Raw genomic sequence first — 24,714 nt, 5'->3', positions numbered from 1 at the left:
ACTGCTGATACTGCAAGGCTGTGAAGTTATTCAGAAGGAATGTAGTAGTTCGGCAATGAGAAAATGGTGCTACAAGGAACCACAGAGCAACAACGAAGGCATCAAAGGAGAAAGACTTTGAATCAACATACGAATCCAGTTATAATGTGTTCTCAAAACAATTACAACATTGTAAATGACAATATGTATCGTGTACATTTGTCAAGTTTGAACCAAGAGCACAAACTAAATATAAGTAATATTGGAAGGGAATAGGTGATCAATAGCGAGTGGTTTACAGAGAGTCAAACAGATAATTATTTATATTCAATGAATTATATTGAGGCTTGGGTAGATCTCAATTAGTGTGTATAAATAATAAAATGATTCTCAAGTAGGATTATGTTTACACAACTATGTGGGTACCTTGGTGACTATATACAACCACCATATTCATTTTAAGAAGACATTGGTATCTGCATTGGACGATGGGTCAAGTATATTTATTTCTGTGGTAAAACCATATATATTAAAGGGTGCATAAATATAAGAAAGAAAAGTAATGGGAGCTGATTCCAGTCACCAAATTTACTATTTAACACATCTACTAAACTTAGATCAAGGAAAGAGGAAATAAAAAAAAAATCTAACAACACAGGTCTGGAGATACATAAGAAGATTCTATCGCAGGACTACATAGTAAGAAATTCAATTAGATCCTTCAATCAAACTCTCAAGTTCATAAATAGACTTGTTAGATTGTAATGACAAAATGAATTTTCGAAGGGGTCATTCAAGGGACATCAAAGTGGTATCAGAGCATGATCTTGCCATCCTATAGGGTGGAAGATATACAATCAATGACAGCTGAAGGGATGCCCATCATGTCATCGCAAGGGAGAAAAATGACATCATGATTCAGTTAAGGTCCATCAAATCTCGAAGGAAGACACATTTAATTTGTTGCAATATCTATAAAAGAATAAGGAACATATTGAGATCATCTAAGAATGATATGTAACAAATTGAGTTATAAGAATTAAAAAAAGAGGGCATTCAAGTTGAATGTCATGATTCCTAAAAGGAATCCAAAGACCCAAGAGATTTGTATAGAGGGCATTTTTGAATGCCGATCACAGAGGATATTTGTAATGAATGTTGACCACAGAGGGTATTCTTAAATGTCGGCCACAGAGGGCATTTTTTTCGAATGTCGGCCATAGAGGGCATCCTTGAATGTTGGCCACAGAGGACATCATGTGAATGTCAGCCATAGAGGGCATTCTTGAGTGTCGGCCTTAGAGGGCATCCTTGAATGTTGGCCCCAGAGGACATTGTGTGAATGTCGGCCACATAGGACATTCTTGGATGTCGGCCATAGAGGGTGTTCTTAGTGAACACCACCATGCCTGGTAGAGGGCGCTTGTAGTGAATGTCACCATTAGTAGAAGAAAGTGTTCTTAGTGAGCATTGCTATTATGGACAGAGGGCATTCTTAGAGAAGCGTCGCCAGGCTTGGTAGAGGGCGTTCTTAGTGAGCGTTGCCACCCTTGGTAGAGGACATTTTCAGTGAACATCGCCAATTGTGGTAGAGGGAATTCTTATAGAATGCCGCCCTTATTGGCATAGAGAACATTGTAGAGATTCTATATCTGAGAGATTTTATTCATGGGAGGTGACAACACTTATCCAAGTACTGTTCCTTTTTCAAAACCATTCTTATTAATTTAAATCTAATCTTGTGATTTATAAATTTGTATTTATAACTATCTAATCCAAAATTGATATTTTATTGTTGTAGTAGTATTGATCAAATCTCAAGAAGAAAACGTTGAATTGGTTGAGGACAAACAATCTTGGGAAGGGCGGACTGTAAGGTCCTTATTTTTGAGATAGATTTCTCTAATAATAGGATTTAGAATATAACATTAAACAAATAAAAACATAATAATAATATATTTTATTATTTAATATTACATAAGAGAGAGAGGGAGAGAGAAAGATAAATGAATGAATGATATAACATAATAATGATATATCATTAACAAATTATATATTATCTATATAATAAAAAAAATAATAATAATAATCTATAACTTGAAATAGACAATGATATTATATTCAAGACTTAATTAATCTTACTTGATTATATAAAGAGACAAGGAGTGTGTCTCTTAGAAGTATGAAACATTCATATAAATAAAGGAGGAAGTTCTATAAATTTATATATATCTAAATAGGAACAATACCATATGTTTATAGTGGGATCTCAGAACATTGCCACGATGAATATGAATTGGAGGTTTCAGAAAATATGGATGCGGAAGAGAGTTCGAAAGCATCAAACATTATAGGGACATTGATTATCGTTGAGGCTGAATACTCACGTGGTAATCATCGACTCCTTAAGGGGAATATTATTGCAGAGGTTCAAGCAACAATCAAAACATATTCAACGCTACCATGATGACTCACCAAATAATATATATACTGGTCACAATTAAAAAGTAAACTCACACCAAGATAATATACAGATGGAGATTTCAGAAACTTAATAGTTGACGTACAGTTAACAAATAAGAAATGAATGTGACTATCCACATCCTTAGTGGGAGATATTCAGATAAAACATAAATATTACCATAAGCCTACGCAGCATAGACAAGGGAGGTTTGAGTCCATTAGTCGTGGAAGTTGCCCATGAGATCAGAAATAGCAATCAGCATAAAGAATCAGACCCTTCCAAAACCAGTAACCTGTTATCAATAGTTTGATTAAATATTTACTGTTACTGCTGATACTTCAAGGCCGTGAAGTTATTCAGAAGGAATTTAATAGTTCGGCAATGAGAAAATGGTGCTACAAGGAACCACAGAGCAATAACGAAGGCATCAAAGGAGAAAGACTTTGAATCAATATACAAATGCAGTTATAATGTGTTCTCAAAACAATTACAACATTGTAAATGACAATATGTATCGTGTACATTTGTTAAGTTTGAACCAAGATCACAAACTAAATATAAGTAATAGTGGAAGGGAATAGGTGATCAATAGCGAGTGGTTTACAGAGAGAGTCAAACAGATAATTATTTATATTCAATGAGTTATATTGAGGCTTGGGTAGATGTCAATTAGCGTGTATAAACAATAAAATGATTCTCAAGAAGGATTACATTTACACAACTATGTGGGTACCTTGGTGACCATATACAACTACCATATTCACTTTAAGAAGACCTTGGTATCTGCATTGGAAGATGGGTCAAGTATATTTATTTCTGTGGTAAAACCATATATAGTAAAGGGTACATAAATATAAGAAAGAAAAGTAATGAGAGCTGATTCCAGTCACCAAATTTACTATTTAACACATCTACTAAACTTAGATCAAGGAAAGAGGAAATATAAAAAAATCTAACAAACAGATCTGGAGATACATAAGAAGATTCTATCGCAGGACTACATGGTAAGAAATTCAATTAGATCCTTCAATCAAACTCTCAAGTTCATAAATAGACTTGATTGTAATGACAGAACGAATTCTCAAAGGGGTCATTGAAGGGACATCACATAAGCAATACTCAAAATGAATCAACAAGATAAAAATTATGTTGATGAGTACACGAAATTGAGAAAATGTTGAACATGAGTATAATTTTTAAAGTTGAAACTAGTAAGAGGGTTTCACCAATTGTGTTTTGATTTGAAAGAAGAATACCAGATCAGAATATATGTGGACTTCTGAGGCTTGAATCCAGTAATTATTAAATACCTATGTTACACAATGTTTCATGGATGGGGATGGAAAGATGAGAGGAGGCACATATCTAAGACATTTTGTAGATGGTCATTTTAGGGGATGACAATATACAATTGTTTGAATATATATGAATGTTGTTGATAAAGAGAGGGAAATCGAGAGAGAGATGTCAATAATTGATAGTAAATATATCAATATACAAATAAATCATATGAGCAGTAGTATAACAACATAATAAATTTCAATAAAGATGCTATTCTCCTGTAACATAAGAGAGATTCTAGATCATAGACTGAAGGTTGTTAAAGATCACTGATACTTATGTTAAACATTTGACTTGCATTTAGGTGTTGGAAATATCTTTTCTTACTTGACTCCTTCAAAGTCTAGCAATTCTCTCCAACACTACGTAGGTGAATGAATTGGTTGACTCTAAAAATAAAAGGTTTCAAATGTTCTTCTCAAGGGTCAACAATTGTCTTCATTATTTTGAATTAGTGGGTGATAGCTGTATTCTACAGATTTGTTACAATCATCTCTACTGATCGTTATTATTTCCTAGTTGCCTTTGTATAATCATAGTGCATGTTTCTTATTTATTTTCAACTAATATGACTCTTTGAAGTGTAATCATACATTTGCGATGTGTTTGTGTTATGCATAACTAGTACCATTGATTTGATTTATTGCATTAAAGGGAATGTCTATTTTGGAAAAATGCATTCTTTACATTTAGCCTTTGGATGTCTTAAAGTGGTTGGAGTCAAAGTTTAGTGGGCTATTTTGATGAGTAAATACTTGAGATATTGCACTTATTTTGTGAAGATTAAATAGCTCATTGACATACTCTATCTTGCAAGACAATCTCTTTGAATCATAAATATATTGAATTAAAGAAAAAAATGAAGTTGTTTTTTAATTGCTTGGGTCGTTTTTCACCACAAGAGATGGCTAGCTATCCTTCGTATGGTTTAGGAATGTTTTCCATGTCCCTCGATTGTCCCTAAACGACAGAGGACCTTTCTTAATATTTTTGGGGTTTATGTAGGTTTCAAGGATGGGAGGGAGAGATCCACTCTGTGTTTTGTTGTCCCCAAAATGGTAGGGGATAGGGATATCAAGTTTTGGGGCAATGAATGTGTCCTTATATTTCACAATTAAAGACCCATTCTCGGTTTTGTTCATAGACTTAACCTTAGGCCAAATGGCCGACCAAGAAATATACTGCTTTATGAATGAATTCTTGGGGTACAACCAAATAAGTATTAGTGAAGAAGACAAGTTGAAGATGACATTCATGGTTGAAGGTGGCATGTACACATACAACAAAATGCGGTTGGTTTACACAATGCTTTAAACAACATTTCAGAGGATCATTCATCTTTGACAATATGTCTCTAGGATTTTTCAAAGGTTAGGATAATTAGCTCAGAGCACTCCTAGAGTGTATGGAATAATGTAGAAAAGCACGATTGGCAGTTGACTTGAAGTGCAGATTTTACGTACCCTATTTAAATTTACTTGGTCATATTGTTGATAAGGGTTGATTAAACACATATCTCGACAAGATAAGGGTAATTGTGCAATTGGAAGCCCTTGAGAATATTATTGGGGTGAAGATGCTTCTTGGTTATGTTGGCCACTAGAAAATGTTCATTGAGAACTTCACCTAGATTTCTTACCTTGTAGATGTGTTGTTGAGGAAGGGACAATCGTTTACATGGGTGAATGAGTAAGAAAGAGTCTTCAATGAACTCAAGTCAAGATTAGCCACTCCCAACATACCTTGACAAGAACAAGGAGTTCCATGCAAATGTAGATGTTGCAAATTATGGAATCAGGGCTACACTCACACAAGTTGGATCACAAGGGCTAGATTGTTTTCTTTTCTTCTTGAACTAGCTACTTTGAAAAAAGAACTAATAGTATGACTGAAAAGGAGGCACTAGGAATGGTATAATCTATTCGGACGTTCTGTCATTACCTATTGGCAATGATTATTCACTCTACCTAGACCGTCAAGCCTTTATGTACCTGGTGAATTCATTTAGGGACACGTAAGACAATTTATATTGCTCTTGCTAATGGAATTCGCATTTACAATCATTGTTCATTGCTCATCAGTTGTTGATAATCAAGTTTGGAGGGCCACTTGATGGTGTGAACAGGGATTTGTGAGATGCTCACCTATTCCAGATTGCAACTTGTATCACAATGGTATAAGAGCACCAAAGTACCTATTCATTGCTACTTTTTGAAGGAGATGTTAGGTAAGAGGAAACTAGTTATGAAGAGTAAAACCTTTGAACTTATGAATGGTTTCTATAAAATGGTTCTTGATTGTCTCGTAAAGAAGTGTCATGTGGAAAGAGATATTTGGAGTACTGAAGGAAGCAAACAAATACCCAACTGGAGGTCATATGGGATCAAATGCTACAATGTGTAAATTTCTATTAGCAAGTTAATTGTGGTCGACAATACACATAAATGCCCAAGAGTGGATGATTGGATGTGACACTTGCTAGAGAGTTGACAAACCTACTAAGAGGGACTACATTTTCTTCATCTCCCAACTACAAGAATTCTTTGAGAGCTGGGGGCTAGACTTCATTGGTTTGAATGTTAGCCAAGTGTACATTTGTAGATACATTGTGGTGGTCATTGAGTATTCTATGAAGTGGGTAGAGATGAGGGTATTGTTGGACATCACAACCATTAGTATAGTGAGGTTAGTTTATGAGCAAAGTTACATGGTACGACATTCCCATTCAAATAACGTGTGATTGGTGTGTAAACTGCATCACTAGTGTCATTGGTTGATGATGATGAAATTCAAATTTATTCACAATATGTCTACTTTGTACTACGTTAGAGCTAATGACCAAGCAAATTTTACGAATAAGTGTTGGTTTCAGTCATTTACAAGTTGCATGGTGTTGAAGAAGATTGGGAAGAAAGATTGCTAGCTGTACTATGGGACTATTATACGACATACAACGTGTTGATGAGGCACACACAATTACATCAACCCATTTGAGTTGATGTACTAGTAGGAAGCAATAGTCTTGATTGACTATATTGTTCCTAGCATGATATTTCCCGTTGAGAAGTTTTTAAAGGAATGACTTTTCACCCTGAACAAGTTGGATGAATGAAGGGTAATGACATAGTGGGTTGCTGAAACCATGCAATTACAACAAAGGTACTGGTAAATCAAACGTCTACAAAGAATTGACTTTTGGCCATAGCAGTTACTTTTGAAGGCTAATGGTTGTAACATGATTAAACTTAGAAAATTAAGGTTCGGTGGCTATGACCCTATAAAGTTAGAGAAGTTGGCCTAATGGAGCAATTAATTTGGCAATATTGGACGATATGTTGATACAAGGCTCTATGAAAATATTGAAACTAAAAGTATACTAGGAGAGAAGAGGACCTACTAGGAAGATCAATATTTTGGGCTATGCGACCAAATGAGACTAGACAATAGGAAGGGGTTGGACAGTAGAGGAAGACCCGATGATATCAAGGAAAAGGATTGTGCAAGAAGAGGACTGGGTTCAGGGAGGAGGCATGAAACTAGTTGAAGAGAAACTTGTAAGAAAGCATATTGCTTTGTTTAGAGAATACATAAGGATTTGAACAACTATCAGGAAACACATTTGGGGCTTTTATAGATTGGACAATAGGAAGGGATTGGGCAATAGAGGAAGGGAGACCTAATGATATCAAAAAAAGGTCACGTGAGGGAGGAGGGAGTAGGCGAGAAACTAGTCAAAGATAGACTTTAAGGAAGCATATTGAAGGCATTTTTGTTCTGAGAATACATAAGGATTTGATATATGCTCTATTTGGAACAATGACAATGTGGAGCCACATCTGGGGCTTTTAGAGACTAACTGCATTGTATGAAGGTGAGTACTAGTAAGAGAAAGAGGAAGGTGGACCGAGCTAAATAGGAAGAGGAAGGGGAACCAAGCTAAATAGGAAGGGAAACTTGAAAACGTCTCAAGGAGGGAATCGATCTTGATGAGTATGGGCAAAAGAATGGATAGTGTTTAAAAGTCATCATAAAGAGTGATGGTTGATTTGCCTATGAGTGAGATGGACACAACGAAGAAGACATCATCAAGTATTGCTCGGGGAATAACATGGAACCCCCCAATGCAGCATTAAGTTTAGTTTGACTATTAATACCAAATCAGGTAAGCCCAACAAAGTAAACTATCAAGAGGCTATGTGGACCAAGAGTATGATGCACGATAAATATTACAAAGCTATGGGACTTGTTACTCTTGGCAAAATTTTGGATCAAAATATGTAGGCACTTGTAAAAATGATTTCTGTAAGAGGCGTACACCTTGGAAGTGAAAGTTGTTACAAGATTCGAGAAGAGCTGGCAGATTAACGGATTTCCGGATGATTGATTGATAAACAGAGGAACAAATGTGTTCCTTATAAAGAATTACAAGGATGTTGTTTCTAAAAGAAACAACGTAGACTGAAGACGGAATTAGAAACAAAACTAGAGACAGGATAGGAAACATTCCTATCTGGACTGAAGAAAAAAGAGACGGGATAGGAAACATTCCTATCTAGACTGAAAGACGGACTATGGACAAGTAGTTGACTATTATAGAAAGTATAAGATATTATCTTAATACCCTCCCTTAATGGTCAACGTACGGATGTTGGAACATTCTGTGATAACTGAGACCCTCCCTGGATCTACAGAATGCTGAAACCAAGAAGCTTTGCCAGAAGAGTGCTATGACTCAAAATAAGTTGCAATTACAAAACTTCGTTTTTGTGGAAAAAACGGTAAAACCCAGAACCTCATGCAACCTTGCGTATTACAGACAACTTGAAATGATTTTTGAGGAGAAAATCAACAAACCCAGAATCTCACACAACCTTGCGTATTACAGACAACTTGAAATGATTTTTGAGGAGAAAATCAACAAACCCAGAATCTCACACAACCTTGCGTATTATAGACAACTTGAAATGATTTTTGAGGAGAAAATCAACAAACCCAAAATCTCAGAAACAAATTCAGAAGGCAAAAAATGCAGCTTCGCCTTGATCAAGACCCGGAGAAGTCGGACACTGCGTAACACCTAGAACAAGTTGATTGGTGTTTCGATATTCGAAGATTGCGATGATGCGCTGCTTCCATGTTCCATAATTGCGACCATTGAACTTGGAATTATGTTCGAGCAGAATATTTGTCAGAGATGCCATGGCACGTTTTTCAATGAAAAATTGTGAAAATTTGTGAAGGCACGTTCTTCGAAGCAAAAATACGAAAGACCTAGAAGAATCAGAGAATGACCCAGAAGAGAACTCGAAAAACGCAGAAGGAATTTGCTGTTGTTTTTTGGATCCGTTGGCTCGAAAATTGAGGCACAAAAATCGAGGCACCCAAAAAAAAAGGACGACAACCCAGTTGAGCTCTCGAAAAACCCACCAAGAATTTGCAAACAAAATATTTTTTCGACCCCAAAAATTAGGGTTTCGAAAAAAAACGGCCCTAGCTGAAAAACGCTTGAAAACACTTCAGATTTCTTGATAAAAAATGGCAGATTTTTCTTCAAGGATCGATGTGCATGGACGAATGGGGCTAGAGTGTGCTGAACAAACACAGGCAGACCCGAGTTCGGGAATTTCTCTAGGCCGAAAACCCTAAGTAGGTTTTAGAGAAATTCAATAGAAATAATTTTGTAAAAATTTAAACAAATAATTTCACGAAGAAATTTTAAATTTTTTCGAAAAAATTTAAGTAATAGCTCTGATACCATGTTACAAGATTCAAGAAGAGTTGGCAGATTAACGGATTTCCGGATGATTGATTGATAAACAGAGGAACAAATGTGTTCCTTATAAAGAATTACAAGGATGTTGTTTCTAAAAGAAACAACGTAGACTGAAGACGGAATTAGAAACAAAACTAGAGACAGGATAGGAAACATTCCTATCTGGACTGAAGAAAAAAGAGACGGGATAGGAAACATTCCTATCTAGACTGAAAGACGGACTATGGACAAGTAGTTGACTATTATAGAAAGTATAAGATATTATCTTAATAAAAGTTAAGACTGTTAGATGAAAGAAGTCATAAAAAGAAAGAAGAAAACAAAGGAGTTTGGGAAAATACAAATAAAAAATTGAAAGTAGTGAGAAAATAAAAAATTAATTAATTGGAGGGCAATTTTTTTATGTGGAGTGCTAAGGCTGAAAAGAATTAAATTCAAGTGAAATTCTTTTTGGGAAAACAAAGAAAAGGAGAATTTTAACTAAAATATTAGAGTTAGAAAATAATAAAAAAGAAAAGGTTAATTTATTAATTTCTTGGGAAAAGAGAGATTGTTAAAGGGGCTGGTATAAAAAAAACGTATTTTATCGAAGGAAAGAAAAATTAACATAATATTTTTGGAGAGAAAGCAAGTAGTAAAAACAAGAATGGAAGAAGAAATAAAATAAAGTAGCAAAAGTTGGTTTTAATTTCTCTAAAGGAAATGGTTAAATAGTTGATACATATGCTTAGCGACACTTACAAATTAAAAAACGACACTTACTGTCTGTTGTCAAGAGTCAGATTATGACAAGGAGTGTAAGAGGAAAAAGTGATAGAGGACTTTTTGGAAATATTTAGAGACTTTCGATGACGACTGGTAAACCAATTGGTATATTGGAAGGAATTAATTATCGCACAAAAATATCGGAAAGCAAGTACTATAGGATAGTTGGAGTTGCACACCATATGGCAGATTATATTGTCGTACGACAAGAAGCAAGTGACAAGAACATTGTATAGCTGGGCTAAATCCTTGTACGTATGGAGCAGTGCAAAACAAGGGGGCCGTACAAAACAATAAATCAGGTATAGGCCATATTGTGGAAGGATTGACAATGGACACAACATCGCTATATCCTACAAGCGTATGGTTTTCACAAGGGTTTACGGGGAGCTTCTTAGGATGACCTACTAAGGTTTCTCACCACCACAAGGAAAACCTCATAAAGAGTGTGTACACTTAGGACTTGACATAGAAGGAGAGGGATAGCATTAGGAGTCCATGGAGATGAGGACTTAAGTAGGTTTTTCATGCAATATCCAAATGATGATGCACCGACCTCATACAATGCAGTTTAAGAGGGCTATCTATGCTTCAAATGTTGCATTTTTATGGTAGATTATACAATTTGGCGTTAGTGTTATATGATGGTTTTAATGGGAGATTAAAGTAGGGTTTGAGTCTTACAACATGCCATAAGGGTAATTTGTGAGAAAATACATGAGTTTATGTGCACAAGGCACAACGCCTTCTTCATGACCCAATATACAATTGGGTTACTACTTGACACCATGCACACATAGGAACCTCCTGATGCATAGTGAAGATTGCAAGCTATTTGATGGTTAGAAACTTAGACCCCACATGGTTGACAATATTTCTCTTGGAAAAACTTATAGTCCAGGTCAATGGTGAGGAGGTGGCTTTATAGGAGCACAACTCACCGAAGAAAAGGAAGTGACAAGAACAACTGATAGGGAGTGACAAGTACGAGGCCATTGAGCTGTCATTATTATGTATAGAGATAATAACCTAGTGACATGGCAACTCTCAAATATGTTTTATATCATTACTTGTGGAGGTAGAGGCGATTATTCAAGTAGCTAATACCATGTTCTCACCTATTTTGTCTTTGTTGAGGTGGCTTTGTAGGAGCACACTCACCGAAGAAAAAGAAGTGACAAGAACAACTGATAGGGAGTGGCAAGTACGAGGCCATTGAGCTGTCATTATTAGGTATAGGGATAACAACCCTGTGACATAACAACTCTCAAAGATGTTTTATATCATCACTTGTGGACCATTCAAGTAGCTAATACCATGTTCTCACCCATTTTGTCTTTGTTGACCATAATCTTGGCAATGCCATCCCTAACATGCATACTAGCATTCGTTACTATTTCATTTCAATCAGATGTGATCAGTCATTGCTCGCCAAAAACCATTGTTCACAAGTGGCTATTTTTGGAGATTAAACAACACTTAAAACTCAAGGTGGATTTGAGGTCACAAGGAATGAGGGTGGTTAGGCTTACTCAAGGTGTCAGTTGATGCTCCTCCGCCATCGTCATTGGGTTTCTTGGACATACTACTAATAGAGATGGTGCTCGAGCAAGTAGTAGAGATGATGTCACTTGCTTTAATTATAGTAGGGCAAGCCACTGTGCATTTGAATGTTGGGCCGAGAAGAAGCTCAAATCCACATTTGCGAAGAAGAAAGCACTATGCTCAACTGTAAGAAAGCCAAAGATATTGTAATATTGTTGTGCTTTTCTTCCTTTGATATTAAATTTATTAAGTTAATTTGGGTGAATGAGTTGCCTTCAAGATTTTTGGCTTCCTCATATTCAAATTATATTCCATTACTGTGATCTAGGACGTCTCCTTCATCGTTCCATTCTATAATGTCCCTCCAGAAGGACTTTCCTTTTGAAAATCGAAAGGCAAAACAGATATCAATTATTTTATATTAATTTCAATCTATTGAACTAATATAAATTAATTAATATCAAGCTTCAAAGTAAATAAAGTAAGTATTTAATAAAACTAAGTTTATATTATAATAAAATTATTATATGAATAATCCAACCAAATCAATTGGCAGTTTACGGGAATCACCTGATTTCCATTGTTTAAATAGAGGAGGCAAATGCTATTCGTAGCAGGTTGGAAAATGGAATGAATTATCAAGTTGAATTGAAAATTGAAGATATTACTCTCCTTTCGTCAATATTCAATTGGCCTAGTGGAGTTGAAGAACAATCACGACAAGGATATCTACTCGATCATACAATTATCAGTGTTGCGCGAGAAGGATCTTGAATTCGGAAACCATCGTAGAAGGAGTTTCAATTGCTTCTGTCTATCTTTGATGATTGATGTGGTGAAGGAAAGGGCTGGAATTGCCTGAAACAAGCACCATTGAGATGGCTGCCTGGAATATATCATTGAGCGGAATCTCTGAAGCAAACTTAAGATTACATTCAGTACCGTGTCTGTGTGCAGCAGAAGTATGTCATGAAGGAGAGCACGGGAAGGAGGCACAACAGTGTTAAAACTGACAAGGTAACCCACGGGAACCAAAGAATTCGAGGACTGTTGAATGCACAGTGCCAAGCATTAACTCAGAACCTGGGGTCATATCCGGTTGCGGATATCCACAAACCAATTCCGACAACAACTACAGGTGGACTCTAATTCATATTTTGTCAAGAAAGTATTGTTCATAACCATTGAACCCAATGAATTCATGTTCCATCCCTGTGTAATTGTTTAATGGTCGGTTGATAATAGATTGAGAGGATTAACTGGTTAATAAGGAACACATCCTATAAACTGATAATTGATTGCAATATTTCAGAATAGTTGTTGAAGTACGCATTGGTCTGTATATTTCTGGCAATTTCATTCATTGTTCAACTCTGGTCTGTATATTTCTGGCAATTTGCTCATTATACAATTCTTACTCTGCAAGAAAATAATAATAGGAATGGTCTGGAAGTCAGTATTGCACAAATATTTGAGTAACTACTGTTGTGACTTCTTAAGAATTGTAGCCTGGAACTTTACACATTCTTAGGTTCTCAGAGATTGGTGAAGAAATTACCACCATGGTCTGTGGCAGAGGAGTAACCCCAACTGCCCTCAATGTTTCCTTCAAGGTTTTCCAAGGGGGTGCGAACTGCCAAAGTGTGTTTCACGATACACTGCCAACGTTATCCAAAGGTTGCAAACTATCAATTGTGTATGATATACTTCTAGAGACTTTTCAAGGACTACGGTCTCCAAGACGTTTTAACTCTCGCTTATCGAATATACTATTTATATTGTTAACAAGATTCTCCGTATTTTTAATCCTTTGCATACTCAAATGATTATTGGTAGCACTCTGAGCTTGTGTATGAATATTTTGAAAAGTTTCTCAGGAGGAATTAGGAGTTTCCTCTGCCTCCACGTGTTTTACATCTGACAACAAACACATGGGTGTCCTCTGCAAATTAATCCCTCCAAGCATAATAATTCCATTGGATATATTGCCATCTACAGATCCCATGCAGAGAGCATAAAATATAATTTCTAACTTCGTGAAATACACAAAAGCTTTGATTTGTATTGTCAAGGCAAGTAGCACGACATTGTCATTATCTTCACACATCTTACATTGCAACAATGGACTGTAGGCATTTGACAGTGCAAACTATAATATCGTCGAGTTCAATTCCTTAGTGCACAATACATTAATTATAAGCAAGCATGAGCTCGTCTATATGACATTGAAGAGCCACTTCCCTATCGACATTCAAGATCGAGAGCAATCATTTCCCATCCATAAGCGCAGACATTGCATCAACATTTTTCGGAAGACATCATGAATTCAACAAACCCATTTGTATGTCTCACTGGCTGCGGTGTCCCCTGGGATCACATTGTGCTGAGGCACTCAAATCCAACAGTCAGCCCCCTGATCTGTTCTTTAATGCATGTCTAGACTCTGCTTTGAAACTTCTATATTTGCACAGGCTTCATGATATCCGAGTGTAATTACTGTTTCTGATATTTCCCAAAATTACAGATCATTTTTTTTCCAGTTTTAGGAGTTTTATATTGAAAATCTGCATCAAGCCCAACAAAACTTCTTCCGTGTATATTAAACACAACATACCTGTAAAACCTCTGACGGTGTATATGATATGTAGTTGGAAATACCAGATATTATCCTTGTTCTATTATTGCTCATAATTTCTGGATGAATGATGAGAGGCGTTTCTGGTACTAGATGTGTCGACATGGACAGAGGTCAAGATTGTCCTAGCGCATATTGGACATGTGATCTGAACACAACCATGAATGATGAGAGGCGATTCTGTTACTAATGTTATATTCAATTTTTCTTTGTTGCATTTGCAGTTGGCTCTGATACCATGTTGAGGGAAAGGATTTCTGCAAATGTAATAACACTTTCCATTCTTTTCGTGTGTTCCGAGTCCAGATTTGAATGTGTATAAATGTGTGTAGAGGAAACATGTCTCTAAGGTAATTGTAAGTTTATATATATATATACAAGTAGATAAATTAGAGTTTGTCTAATTGATGACTAACCAATAACCATGGAATGATTATCAATTCAATCAGATTGAAGCTACAACATTAACAACCTTAAGTAGTTTCAGTTTACCCTAAGATTGGGGAGCTCAGTACCCACTGTGCTATGCTCCCTCCAATGTGGTTCCAACTGGGACTTGAGGTCCTTTATGGAGAGGGGAAACCAAAATTATTTGCAGAATTGAGCAAGGGTGAATAGTACAGGATGTGGGAGCTCATACATGCTATAATAAGGCCTAGGTAAGCATAAGGATGCAATTTAGGGCACTATGCTAACATATTATAGCATTATCAAACATTAATTTCTAGTAGAAAGTAAATTTTAACAGTAAAAAAAGACAAGTTGTAGCTGCTAACAAGTGAAAAACTACAAGAAATGCAAGCTAATAGCTAGATCACTCTATCTGACCACAAGAAACATCTATAAACAAGCTTCACCATCCTTCTAGACATCTTACTTTCTCTCTCTAGGTTCATAATAGTCTAGCAATTATGATCGTTGTAGTCTTAAGCTCTACAACCTGCATATACAAATCCTAACGCCAAAGTTTCTCATTCTAGCTACTTGACATCATCATGGCCCCATTTGGTGCTCCCACCTTGATTGACACATCTGCTAAGACAAACCCCTTCACAAAATTTCCCACTAAACCATGCAAATGGTCTCCAATTAGAGCTTTCTCCAAGGTCTGGACTGATGTAATTTTGTAGTGGAGTATTTCTGACCCTATACAAAGGAAACTATGTTCCTTTTAGAGAATGCATGCCACACATTTTGATGCGTCCAACTAGATAAACAAGTGAATTATCTAATTATGTATAAAGAAAAAGAACATTGTGAATATAGAAATGGAAAGTGTGAACAACATGGGATTCTCGGCCTGAATGTGAGTGTCTCTACGAACGGCACCAATGCGTAATGTGGGTGTGTGCGTGACATGGTGGAGTCTTGCACAGACCAAACATAAGACTCTGAGTTTGGCAAAAACCTAAATTTGTACTTCAAATAGCTTGCAAAACTTATATTAAGTAACAAATATGAGTAGCAATGAAATAAATAGAACATAAGAAAACCCTCATGCGTTTCAATGCTCCCAATAGGACTAAATTAATAAGCCTTAGGATTGATGCTCTTGGCAATACACCCAATAGGGCATGGCCATCTAGCTACTTGACATCGTCATGGCCCCATCTGGTACTCCCACCTTGATTGACACGTTTGCTAAGACACATCCCATCATCACAAAATTCCCTACCAAAGCCATGCAAATAGACTCCAATTGGAGCTTTCTCCAAGGTCTCAGGTACATGTTTTAAAAACTTGAAATGATTGTGAAAGCAATATTATGTTGTCCAAATTTTTAAGAATGGATGGATTTTGGATTTGGATGGGTTTTTGTGTTGGAATTGCGAAGCTTTTTCCATGTTCTTCAATGACAAAAATGGCTTGGGATTGGTTTTATTGGTTTTTAACGTGTTTTTATAATGTGGAATTATGTTTTTACAATGTGGAATTATGGATTTTATGTTTGGAATTTTGTTTGTGGGAGGTTTCAAGATCGTCTTGTCAGTTAAATGGCCTTTTTAGCATACCTTTGCATGGTTGCACTTTATCATCTAACAAGCCCTAATATTTGTGATTTTATGCCACCATGTTTGAAGCTATCGCCTTGCATTGTGAAGCACTGTTTGGGATCATTTTAGGGATCCTTATTCTTGGCTATGGTGCCAATTGAGTGCACGTGATAGATGGTATTCTTACTCCTTTTTGTGTTGAGATATGGTATTTGGGTCATACTTGTGGTATGGATCTCCTATGGAATTTACCTTGTGAGCTTTATGCTTGGGATTTGTTTGCGAGATACATTCTTGGATCACTTAGGGATGTTGGTATGCCATGTTTATTTTTATGTTAGATTGCCTTAGGATTGATGCTCTTGGCAATACGATCAATAGAGCATGCTTGTCCACGACTTTATTGCCTTCGTTTATTGGCTTTTCTTGCATTCTTGTTTTTATTGATGCATAAGTTTGTGACTGCATCGTCGAGCATAGATTTTTTTTTCAATAGGTAATGGGCCGTAGCCTAGATTAATTATTATTATTTGTTGAAGTTAATTATCGTTATATGTTAAGTTCGAGTCGAATTGAACCCAAGAACTCCCACATAAGAGGCTTACAAGTTACGATTGTGGTGTAGGCTTTTGCCTAATCCTTGAACATAGTTGAGCTATGCCTATTTGACGATATCTTTGAGGGACCTATAGCCTTGGTTGAGACCAATTGAGCTCTCACGAATCATGATTAGAGCTCGATCTTTGAGTCTGTTATTGTCTTGTGCTCCACCTTTATTTATCGGCGTTCTTTATGCTTGAGTTAAGCTCGCATTTGTTATTTGGATGTATGGTGTTGATATTGCATCTTTAGCATAATAGAGTCATGCTTATTGACGAAATATTGAGAAACTTGCAATCTTGGTTTGAGATCAATCAAGCTTGCCATGTTTCATTATGTTTTTATGACTTTTGGGTTTTTCATTGCTTCTTGCTATTGTAACGAGATGAGTTGGTTGGTGTTTGAGTAGTGGAGTGGCTCTCTAAGGCAGGTTGTGACACAAAAGGATCACCAGGGTAACTCTTGGAGAGTTTTTAATAAAGTGAACCAAATAAATAAATGGGGTAAAATATAACAAGATTAAACTAACATAATTAATGTGGCTATTTGGTTAATGTTGAGATGACATACCAATGAGCATCTGCAGTTGTTGAGTTGGCATAGTCATGGCCGTCTTAGCGATGTTGAGTCAACATAGTAGAGCCTCCTTGATGAGAGAAGGATTGCTCGAAGTTACATAGGCCACCATGTGACATGTGATGACACTTTGTTCTTAATTCTCTTCACATACTTTGTTTAGGTCTAAATAGTGGTCTTGGTTTGTATCTTGGTACTTTGGTCTTAGTGATTACATTGGGATTGTTGTGCCATCCCCCTGATAGTTGCACTTGTATGGCATGTGTGTAAGTTTATTTACAATGTGTGCATTATGTTTTCTTGGACATGGCCATCCTTAACAAGCCCTAGAAAATATCTTTATCAAAACCCTAGAAAAAATGCCCCAACATGTCCATCCTTAATAAGCCATTGATAGCTCAAAAGTACATTGTGGAGGATTTCATCCAGAATCTCCTGCTTCCATTGCCGCAGAAAAAAGAATCGGCAATCTAGATTCCAATAAGAAGAGTTGAAGAAGATAGCTATTGATTAAATAGCCTTGAACTTGATTCCACCATAGTTGTAGAGATTGAAGCAAAAGTGGAGCATGAAACCCCAGAACAAACGAAGATTAGATAAGCTGATGTTGGACAAAGTGGAGGAAATTCAAAAGTTGCATTTGGAGATTTTCGAGGCTGCCACTAGGGTGTAAGGAGTTATGTGTAAAGAGCAAACATAGAAACTGAAGGAGCCACTCATGGTCCCTTCCCCACCACCTCACAATGGAGCATCTACGGCATACAGGGAGACTTCTATTGTGGCACAAACTCAATAAATATTGATACGCTTAGTGACAGCTATAAACTACATCCCAATTCTTCAAGATTTTAGTAATTCAGTGAAATTTCCCAAGTAGCGGAAATGAAAAAGCCACATATATAATACAAGCTCACAAGCATGAAATTACAAATCAATAGATTACTAATACCCTGTTACAATTAGAATTGTTGATAGTGATACAATCAGAATATCAGATGATTTATTGTGATTAGTCTTCCAGCAATAGGCATGTGTTGTGAGTCACGGATACTGCGATATGTTAGGAGCCTCCAATGGAAATGCTGACTGGCATCTCTGTGTAGATGACACCTTGATATATGATTATGCACTGAGCATACATCTTTTGGTTATGATATGAGTAGAAGCTTCAAACACTTGCTCAGAGGTGTGATTGATTATCAGTGATATGTCTGCAGCCAAAATCTTTGCCTTTGCATTCTATGATACGTATAAGTGACAGTGGTGAGTTGTGTTGCTGTATAGGTGCTGTGGATGTATGTGACATAGTTGCACTTTGGTGTGGATGATGCGTATACAATGCACAGATCAGTCTCACTAAGGATGTGTAAACATGCCTATTGACGAAGTTGTCGATATTGCTAGTATCAGAGCTCAACTGTTTTGATGAAATGCCAATGTCTGACATATTGATGAGTTTCGTAGCTTGTAATCTCTAATGTGAAACTATCTCCAGATCGTATTGTCAAGAATGGCACCAATGAGTGTGATGGAAGACCCCTAATGGAGATTGATCAAGAAGATAACTATGCTATGAATTTTGTTGTCCCAGCTAAAGGTCTGAATTGCTATTCACTTCATAAACATGAAGCTTGTGAATGGTATTGTTGTGAAATTGCAGGTTTGGACCGATTGTTAATTTGTGGAATTGCAGGGATTATAATGGCGATCTGGATTTCAATGGTGAAGCTTTATAAATGGCATAATATGTACGTCCAATGTAGCACTGTTGTTGACCTGCAAAAGACAATTATTCTGATTAGTCCAATAAGGTCACAAATTCACTTCACTTTATTCGAGAAACCAACCTCCTAGGGATGATTTCTGACCTCCAAAATTGCTCCAGTGTTAATTCCTCAATCGGAATGATTGACGATAATGAACTTAAAGATGCTACGCTAAGTGCTAAAGAAACCAAAGTCAGCAGTTCCTAAAGTGGGCGCCCAAGTTCAAAATATAAAAACAGGTCCTAAGATGAGGTGGTGCATTTGTGAGCCCCCTTGTGTGGCTAACTAGTTCTCGGGAGACCAAAAGAGCTAAGAGCAAGATAGAATAAGTCTGGCTGGAAGAGGGGACATGACATTGGGGATAGAGTGGACATAGGTAGCATGTTACACCACTCCAAATGTTTGAACTGGGTGATTTGCTACAACAGACACCAAGGGAAGAGGTCTTGAAGGGGCATATAAGGGTAATCAACAAGATGGAGTATATAATACAAAATATAGATAATATGTTCCCATTGATCAAAGGGGACCCTTCTCAGTCTACTTGGGATCATCTCTGACTACTCATTGATGAACTTTTCTAGGATTTGGGAATGCAAAAGTATTGAGTCTGTAAGGAAGTGCAGCAAGATTTTGAGGAGACAAAGGATGATGAGACCAGGCATTGTTGTGCCACAGCCCAAACTACTTTGGAGACACAATTGGCCACCACAAAGAAGACTGCCAATGCAATTAATGAGCTCTAACTATACTGCTTTCAGTGGCCCAACTTTTTCAAATCCATGAAGGATAAAAGCAGAGCTGCTGGAAACAACAGATCTCCCAAAACTTCACATAGTATGATGTCTTACAAGATCTGGATGGGACCACCCAGGTCAATATTGAGAGTCTACAGAATCAATATCAGCACCAAAAGGAACAGATACACAAGGCTAGATGGAAATTTAGGCTACTCAGGAGTTCGATAACCTAAGATTAGCACCTATTTCCGGGTTAATCAATGAAGCATGGACCTTCCTCAACAACATTCAGATACCGACATCTCTCTTAGAAGCAGAATCAGAACTGTTGCACCTGCACATTCTCACCAGTTAGCTGAAAATGGTGAACAAGCAATGGGATGACCAATTCCAAACACTGTAGTTTATCTGTCAAAAGATTCTACCACAGAAGTAGAGTGGTTGAATTGAGGACAAGTGAAAGTTTTGTCGAGGGGACGATGTTGACCAGGAAACTGTATATGGGCACTGGTCTGAAGAGATAACCGTGTATAGAATAGGATATACAGATACTATCTCAGGGCTATCCCTAATAGTAAATATGAGTATAGATAGAAGATCTAATTACTAAGTGACAATGTAACATGTGACAATGTGACTGGGACTGAAGATATTGATAAAATAGAGAAGATCAGGTTATAGAGCATAAAGGAGATGTAAGGAATGTAACATTACATGCTGTGGAATTAGTACAAAGAGATGTGATTTATATCCTAATCTATGCAGAATGTTTCATTCTGTTTAAGCAATGTGACTAGATCAAGATTTTGCTTAATTGCTATATCAATAGGACTGTGTCCAGGGTTGTAGATTCTAACTAGCAGAATCCTTTGGGAACAGAACTTTGGTCCGTCTCCATCAAAATTTCTTGCTAATACTATTTGTTTGTCTTTAGTGGCCTTCCCGTGGGTATGATGCGAACTTCAAGGATGATTCTTCCCCACTTAACATGGTGAAGTTAAGATGCTTCAAGCATGAACCTGTTTTGTGTGATAAAAATAACTAGCAAGGGTTCCATAAAGATGCCAACTCTTTTGATCATTAGGGCACAGGATGTGGTGCTTTATTTCATCGCTTTTATAAAAAGAGATTACCCTTATAACTGTTTTATTTGTGATGCAAAATCTTTGTTTTTGTAATAGTGGATGGTGTTTGAAGAAAAGAAGATATAACTATGGTCAGTATTACAAATGTATTCAAATATAATAATGATGTAATAAGGTGTATGTTTTAAGTGTAATTACTAATTAGGTGCATATTATTGAATAAAGTTGTTGTACCTCTTAATGAGCATGTTGTACTGCCTTTTAATATTGTAATTGTAATAGCACATTTACAATTACATATAATTCTGCTTCTCTTTGTGGAGTATCATTTTAGCCATTTCTAATTCTATATAGTGCTGTTAGTAACAGTCAGATAATTGGCAAGATATAGAATATGCAGGTTGTTTCTTGGATATTATATGAAATGCATATTGTTTTGGCAATGAATTGGAAAGTGTAGACAGACTTTCACACATCAAAGTGATTTGATAGTTGTTACCAATGAATAGTGAATTTTTTTTTTCATACCTCACAAGGACAGGAAATAACTATTTAAAAAATGTTACAAGGACAAAAAAGGGACTGCACTATTTAAAAAATGCTACAAGGACAACAAAAGAGGCTGCCCTAAGTCACATACAAGTGGCAATCTCATTTAAGGGTTTCTATTGCAATTTCTAAGTGAATGTGCAAGAACATCGTGCATGAATTTCAATGTATTGTAATTAAATTTTTTAGAGAGGCCAAGCAATATTGTGAGATTCCCTTCAAACAATTTCATAGCATAGTTGCTATGAGTAAATCTCGGTAGATGTCTTGAACAAGACTGACAGATGTCCTCTGAGATGCATTTATACATAGAAGGATGAATAAACAACATCAGATTTCATATTGTCTGAAGAAAAATATTAATCTCTATATATGTAAGGTTAATAATGTTTCATATGTTGATTATGGAAATTTCTTGGAATGCACTCAGTTTCTTATTTTGATCTTGGTATGAAATCATTTGCATTTGAAGCCATATTTTCAAATATTGTGGAAACTTCATGTTTATATCCTACATTGCTGTAGCTTTTGTACGTGATTCAATTTTGAAGATTTCCTGTTTGATCCTTTTTCTTAAATACATCGTCAATTTTTTCTGTCAAATGTAGTTGGAGGCTTGTGCGCATCCATTCTTTGATGAGTTGCGTGATCCCAATTCTCACTTGCCAAATGGTCATCCACTGCCATCCATTTTTGAATTTAAATCAGAAGGCAAGTTGCTAAAACTGAAGGCATTTTTATTTTAAAATATTTTGCAGTGGGTTTCTCATAGCTTTTTTCACTCTATAAATTCTACAGAATTGCAGGGAGCCTCAACAGAGTTGATTCAGCGACTTATACCTGAGCATGCAAGGAAGCACAACTCCTGACTGTCAATGTAACCATATGATCTCACACAAACAATTCTGTGGATAGCTCTTGCAAAGGACTTGATGATTGTGGCTATTTCCCATTATCTTTCAGAGCATCCTTTTTTGGGGAGTAGTAAAATGAGACCTTATTTTCACAACTTCATCATAGGATGAGACTATTTATTAGGATGTCCAGAACTACTAGCAGCACATGCCTTAGTGTTGAACTCTGTTCTTTAAGATATAGATAATATGTATGGATAGAAAACCTATCAAACCTTTTTGTAACGACTTATTCTCTCCATTGTAATATGAACTGCTTGGGATCTTCGCGTTATTAAGTTTTGAGTCAATGCTGACAGGAGATACCCAAACAGTATGTTGCTCTGGGACGGGGAATTCATGAGACATGATTATATTTTGGTAGACAAACATCCTGCAGTGAAATATGTAGAATGAACATAGGCATTATGTCAGGAATAGGGCCAGAGCAAATGTCCAAGGATTTGTACTAGTTAACAGTTTATTTGCGCGAGTGCTTTCTAGGGAGAAGACTGATAAATCTTTACTTCTGATGGACCGTGATTGGTGTATATTTGGAATGGATGCATGTGGTGAAATCATAATTCTATCCCGATACCCAAAAATTATAAAGCTTTTATTTTGAAGTAAATTTGGCTTTGGCGATTTTAATTTATTGACAAGAGCAAGGAGTGAAATTGAATATCTTGGTTCTTTGTAATTGGACAGATGTTTCATTTTGGCTATTATAAAGTAAATTTTATAATGAAATCTTGTCAGACTTTTCTCGTGGTCATAAGTTGTAACCTAGATCTCTTTTTCCCTTATTCGAAAGTTATTTGTTTCAATTTGTATTGATGCCTTTAGAAGAATCTGTTTATTATAAATTTATTCACTTTTTGAACTTCGTAAAAGACTTTCTTGTATACTTATTACCCCCTTTATAGTCGGGGTTGTTCATTTAAGGTGAATATCTGATTGTCATTCTGAGAATTATCACCACCAAAGTTCATGGTTTTAATATCACAATTTAGGGAGATATATTTATGGGGGTTTTGTTTTAGGCTTAAGCAAATCAATTTTTTTAGCAATAGATAGGTTTGGTGTGTGTAAAATTATTTTTGTCAGTTCTTATTGTTAATTATATGTCGGTCATTTTTTTTTTCACTCTATTTTAACTTTTTTTTTTGATCGGTAAACGGCCGAAGTTCAGATTAATTATTATTATTATTATTTGTTGGAATTAATTATTATTATTTGTTAAGCGAAGGTAGATTTGAATCCAAGACCTCCCATGTGAGAGGCTCACAAGTTACCATTGCGTTGTAAGCTTTTGCCTTCTCTATTTTAACTTTTATTATTTATTTAACTTAATAATTGTTTTTCGATATATATAACTTAATTAGTTGTTATGGATTCTTTTTCACTCCTCTTTTAACTCTTATTTTTTCTTCTTTTACATATTTATTTAGCTTAATTAGCTGTTAGTAGTTGATTTAAAACAATGCTATATCTTATAAATTAATTTTTCTCCCCCCCCCCCCCCCCGCCCCCCCCCCCCCAATTTATTTAACTTAATTAGCTGTTAAAGTTTTTAGTTTTAACTTTTTAAATTAGTTTAGTTTTTAGTTTTTAGCTTTTTAAATTAGTTTATTTTTAATTTTTTAATTTTCATAATTATTTTAGTTTATTTTTTACTTTTATCTGTGTTAATTTTTATTAAATATTGATTTTTAGTTTTGATAATTTATTTAGCAAATTTGTGGGATGATATAATTGTGTTTGGGTGGCTACTTTTGTAATATTTTTTTAACTTATTAGGATTTTTGGTCGCTTTATGTGGGAGCTTTGCTTTTTGAAATGGATTTTCCTTGCTAGATTATTTTCAGCCCTCTTTTTGGATAACTTTCTTTTTTAAGTGAACCCCTCATTATACAATATTGATAACACTTGAGCTCTGCAAGCACGTTTTCTTGCTCTTCAAAGATTTTTGAATTTTTCTATGCGCCCATGGCTTGTGAGGGCTTCTC

At 36.0% G+C, this 24,714-nt stretch overlaps 1 protein-coding gene across 1 annotated transcript in view; it reads left to right on the top strand.

Annotated features, from left to right (window-relative positions):
- LOC149532013 (shaggy-related protein kinase epsilon-like) overlaps positions 1-23,336 on the top strand; it is a 108,559-nt gene extending 85,223 nt beyond the window's left edge. The window contains exons 12-13 of the mRNA XM_089810457.1: positions 22,421-22,523; positions 22,611-23,336. Coding sequence (XP_089666583.1) covers positions 22,421-22,523; positions 22,611-22,681 — 174 coding nt within the window. The 3' untranslated portion in view covers positions 22,682-23,336. The remainder of the gene's footprint in view (positions 1-22,420; positions 22,524-22,610) is intronic.
- The last annotated feature ends 1,378 nt before the right edge of the window (positions 23,337-24,714 follow it).

This window comes from Cupressus sempervirens, chromosome 11, assembly GCF_028749045.1.
Source record: "Cupressus sempervirens isolate cs-2001-9-10 chromosome 11, ASM2874904v1, whole genome shotgun sequence".
Classification (NCBI taxonomy): domain Eukaryota; kingdom Viridiplantae; phylum Streptophyta; class Pinopsida; order Cupressales; family Cupressaceae; genus Cupressus; species Cupressus sempervirens.
The sequence above is the reverse complement of the archived record's forward strand: the minus strand, read 5'-3'. Positions and strand labels throughout refer to the sequence as shown.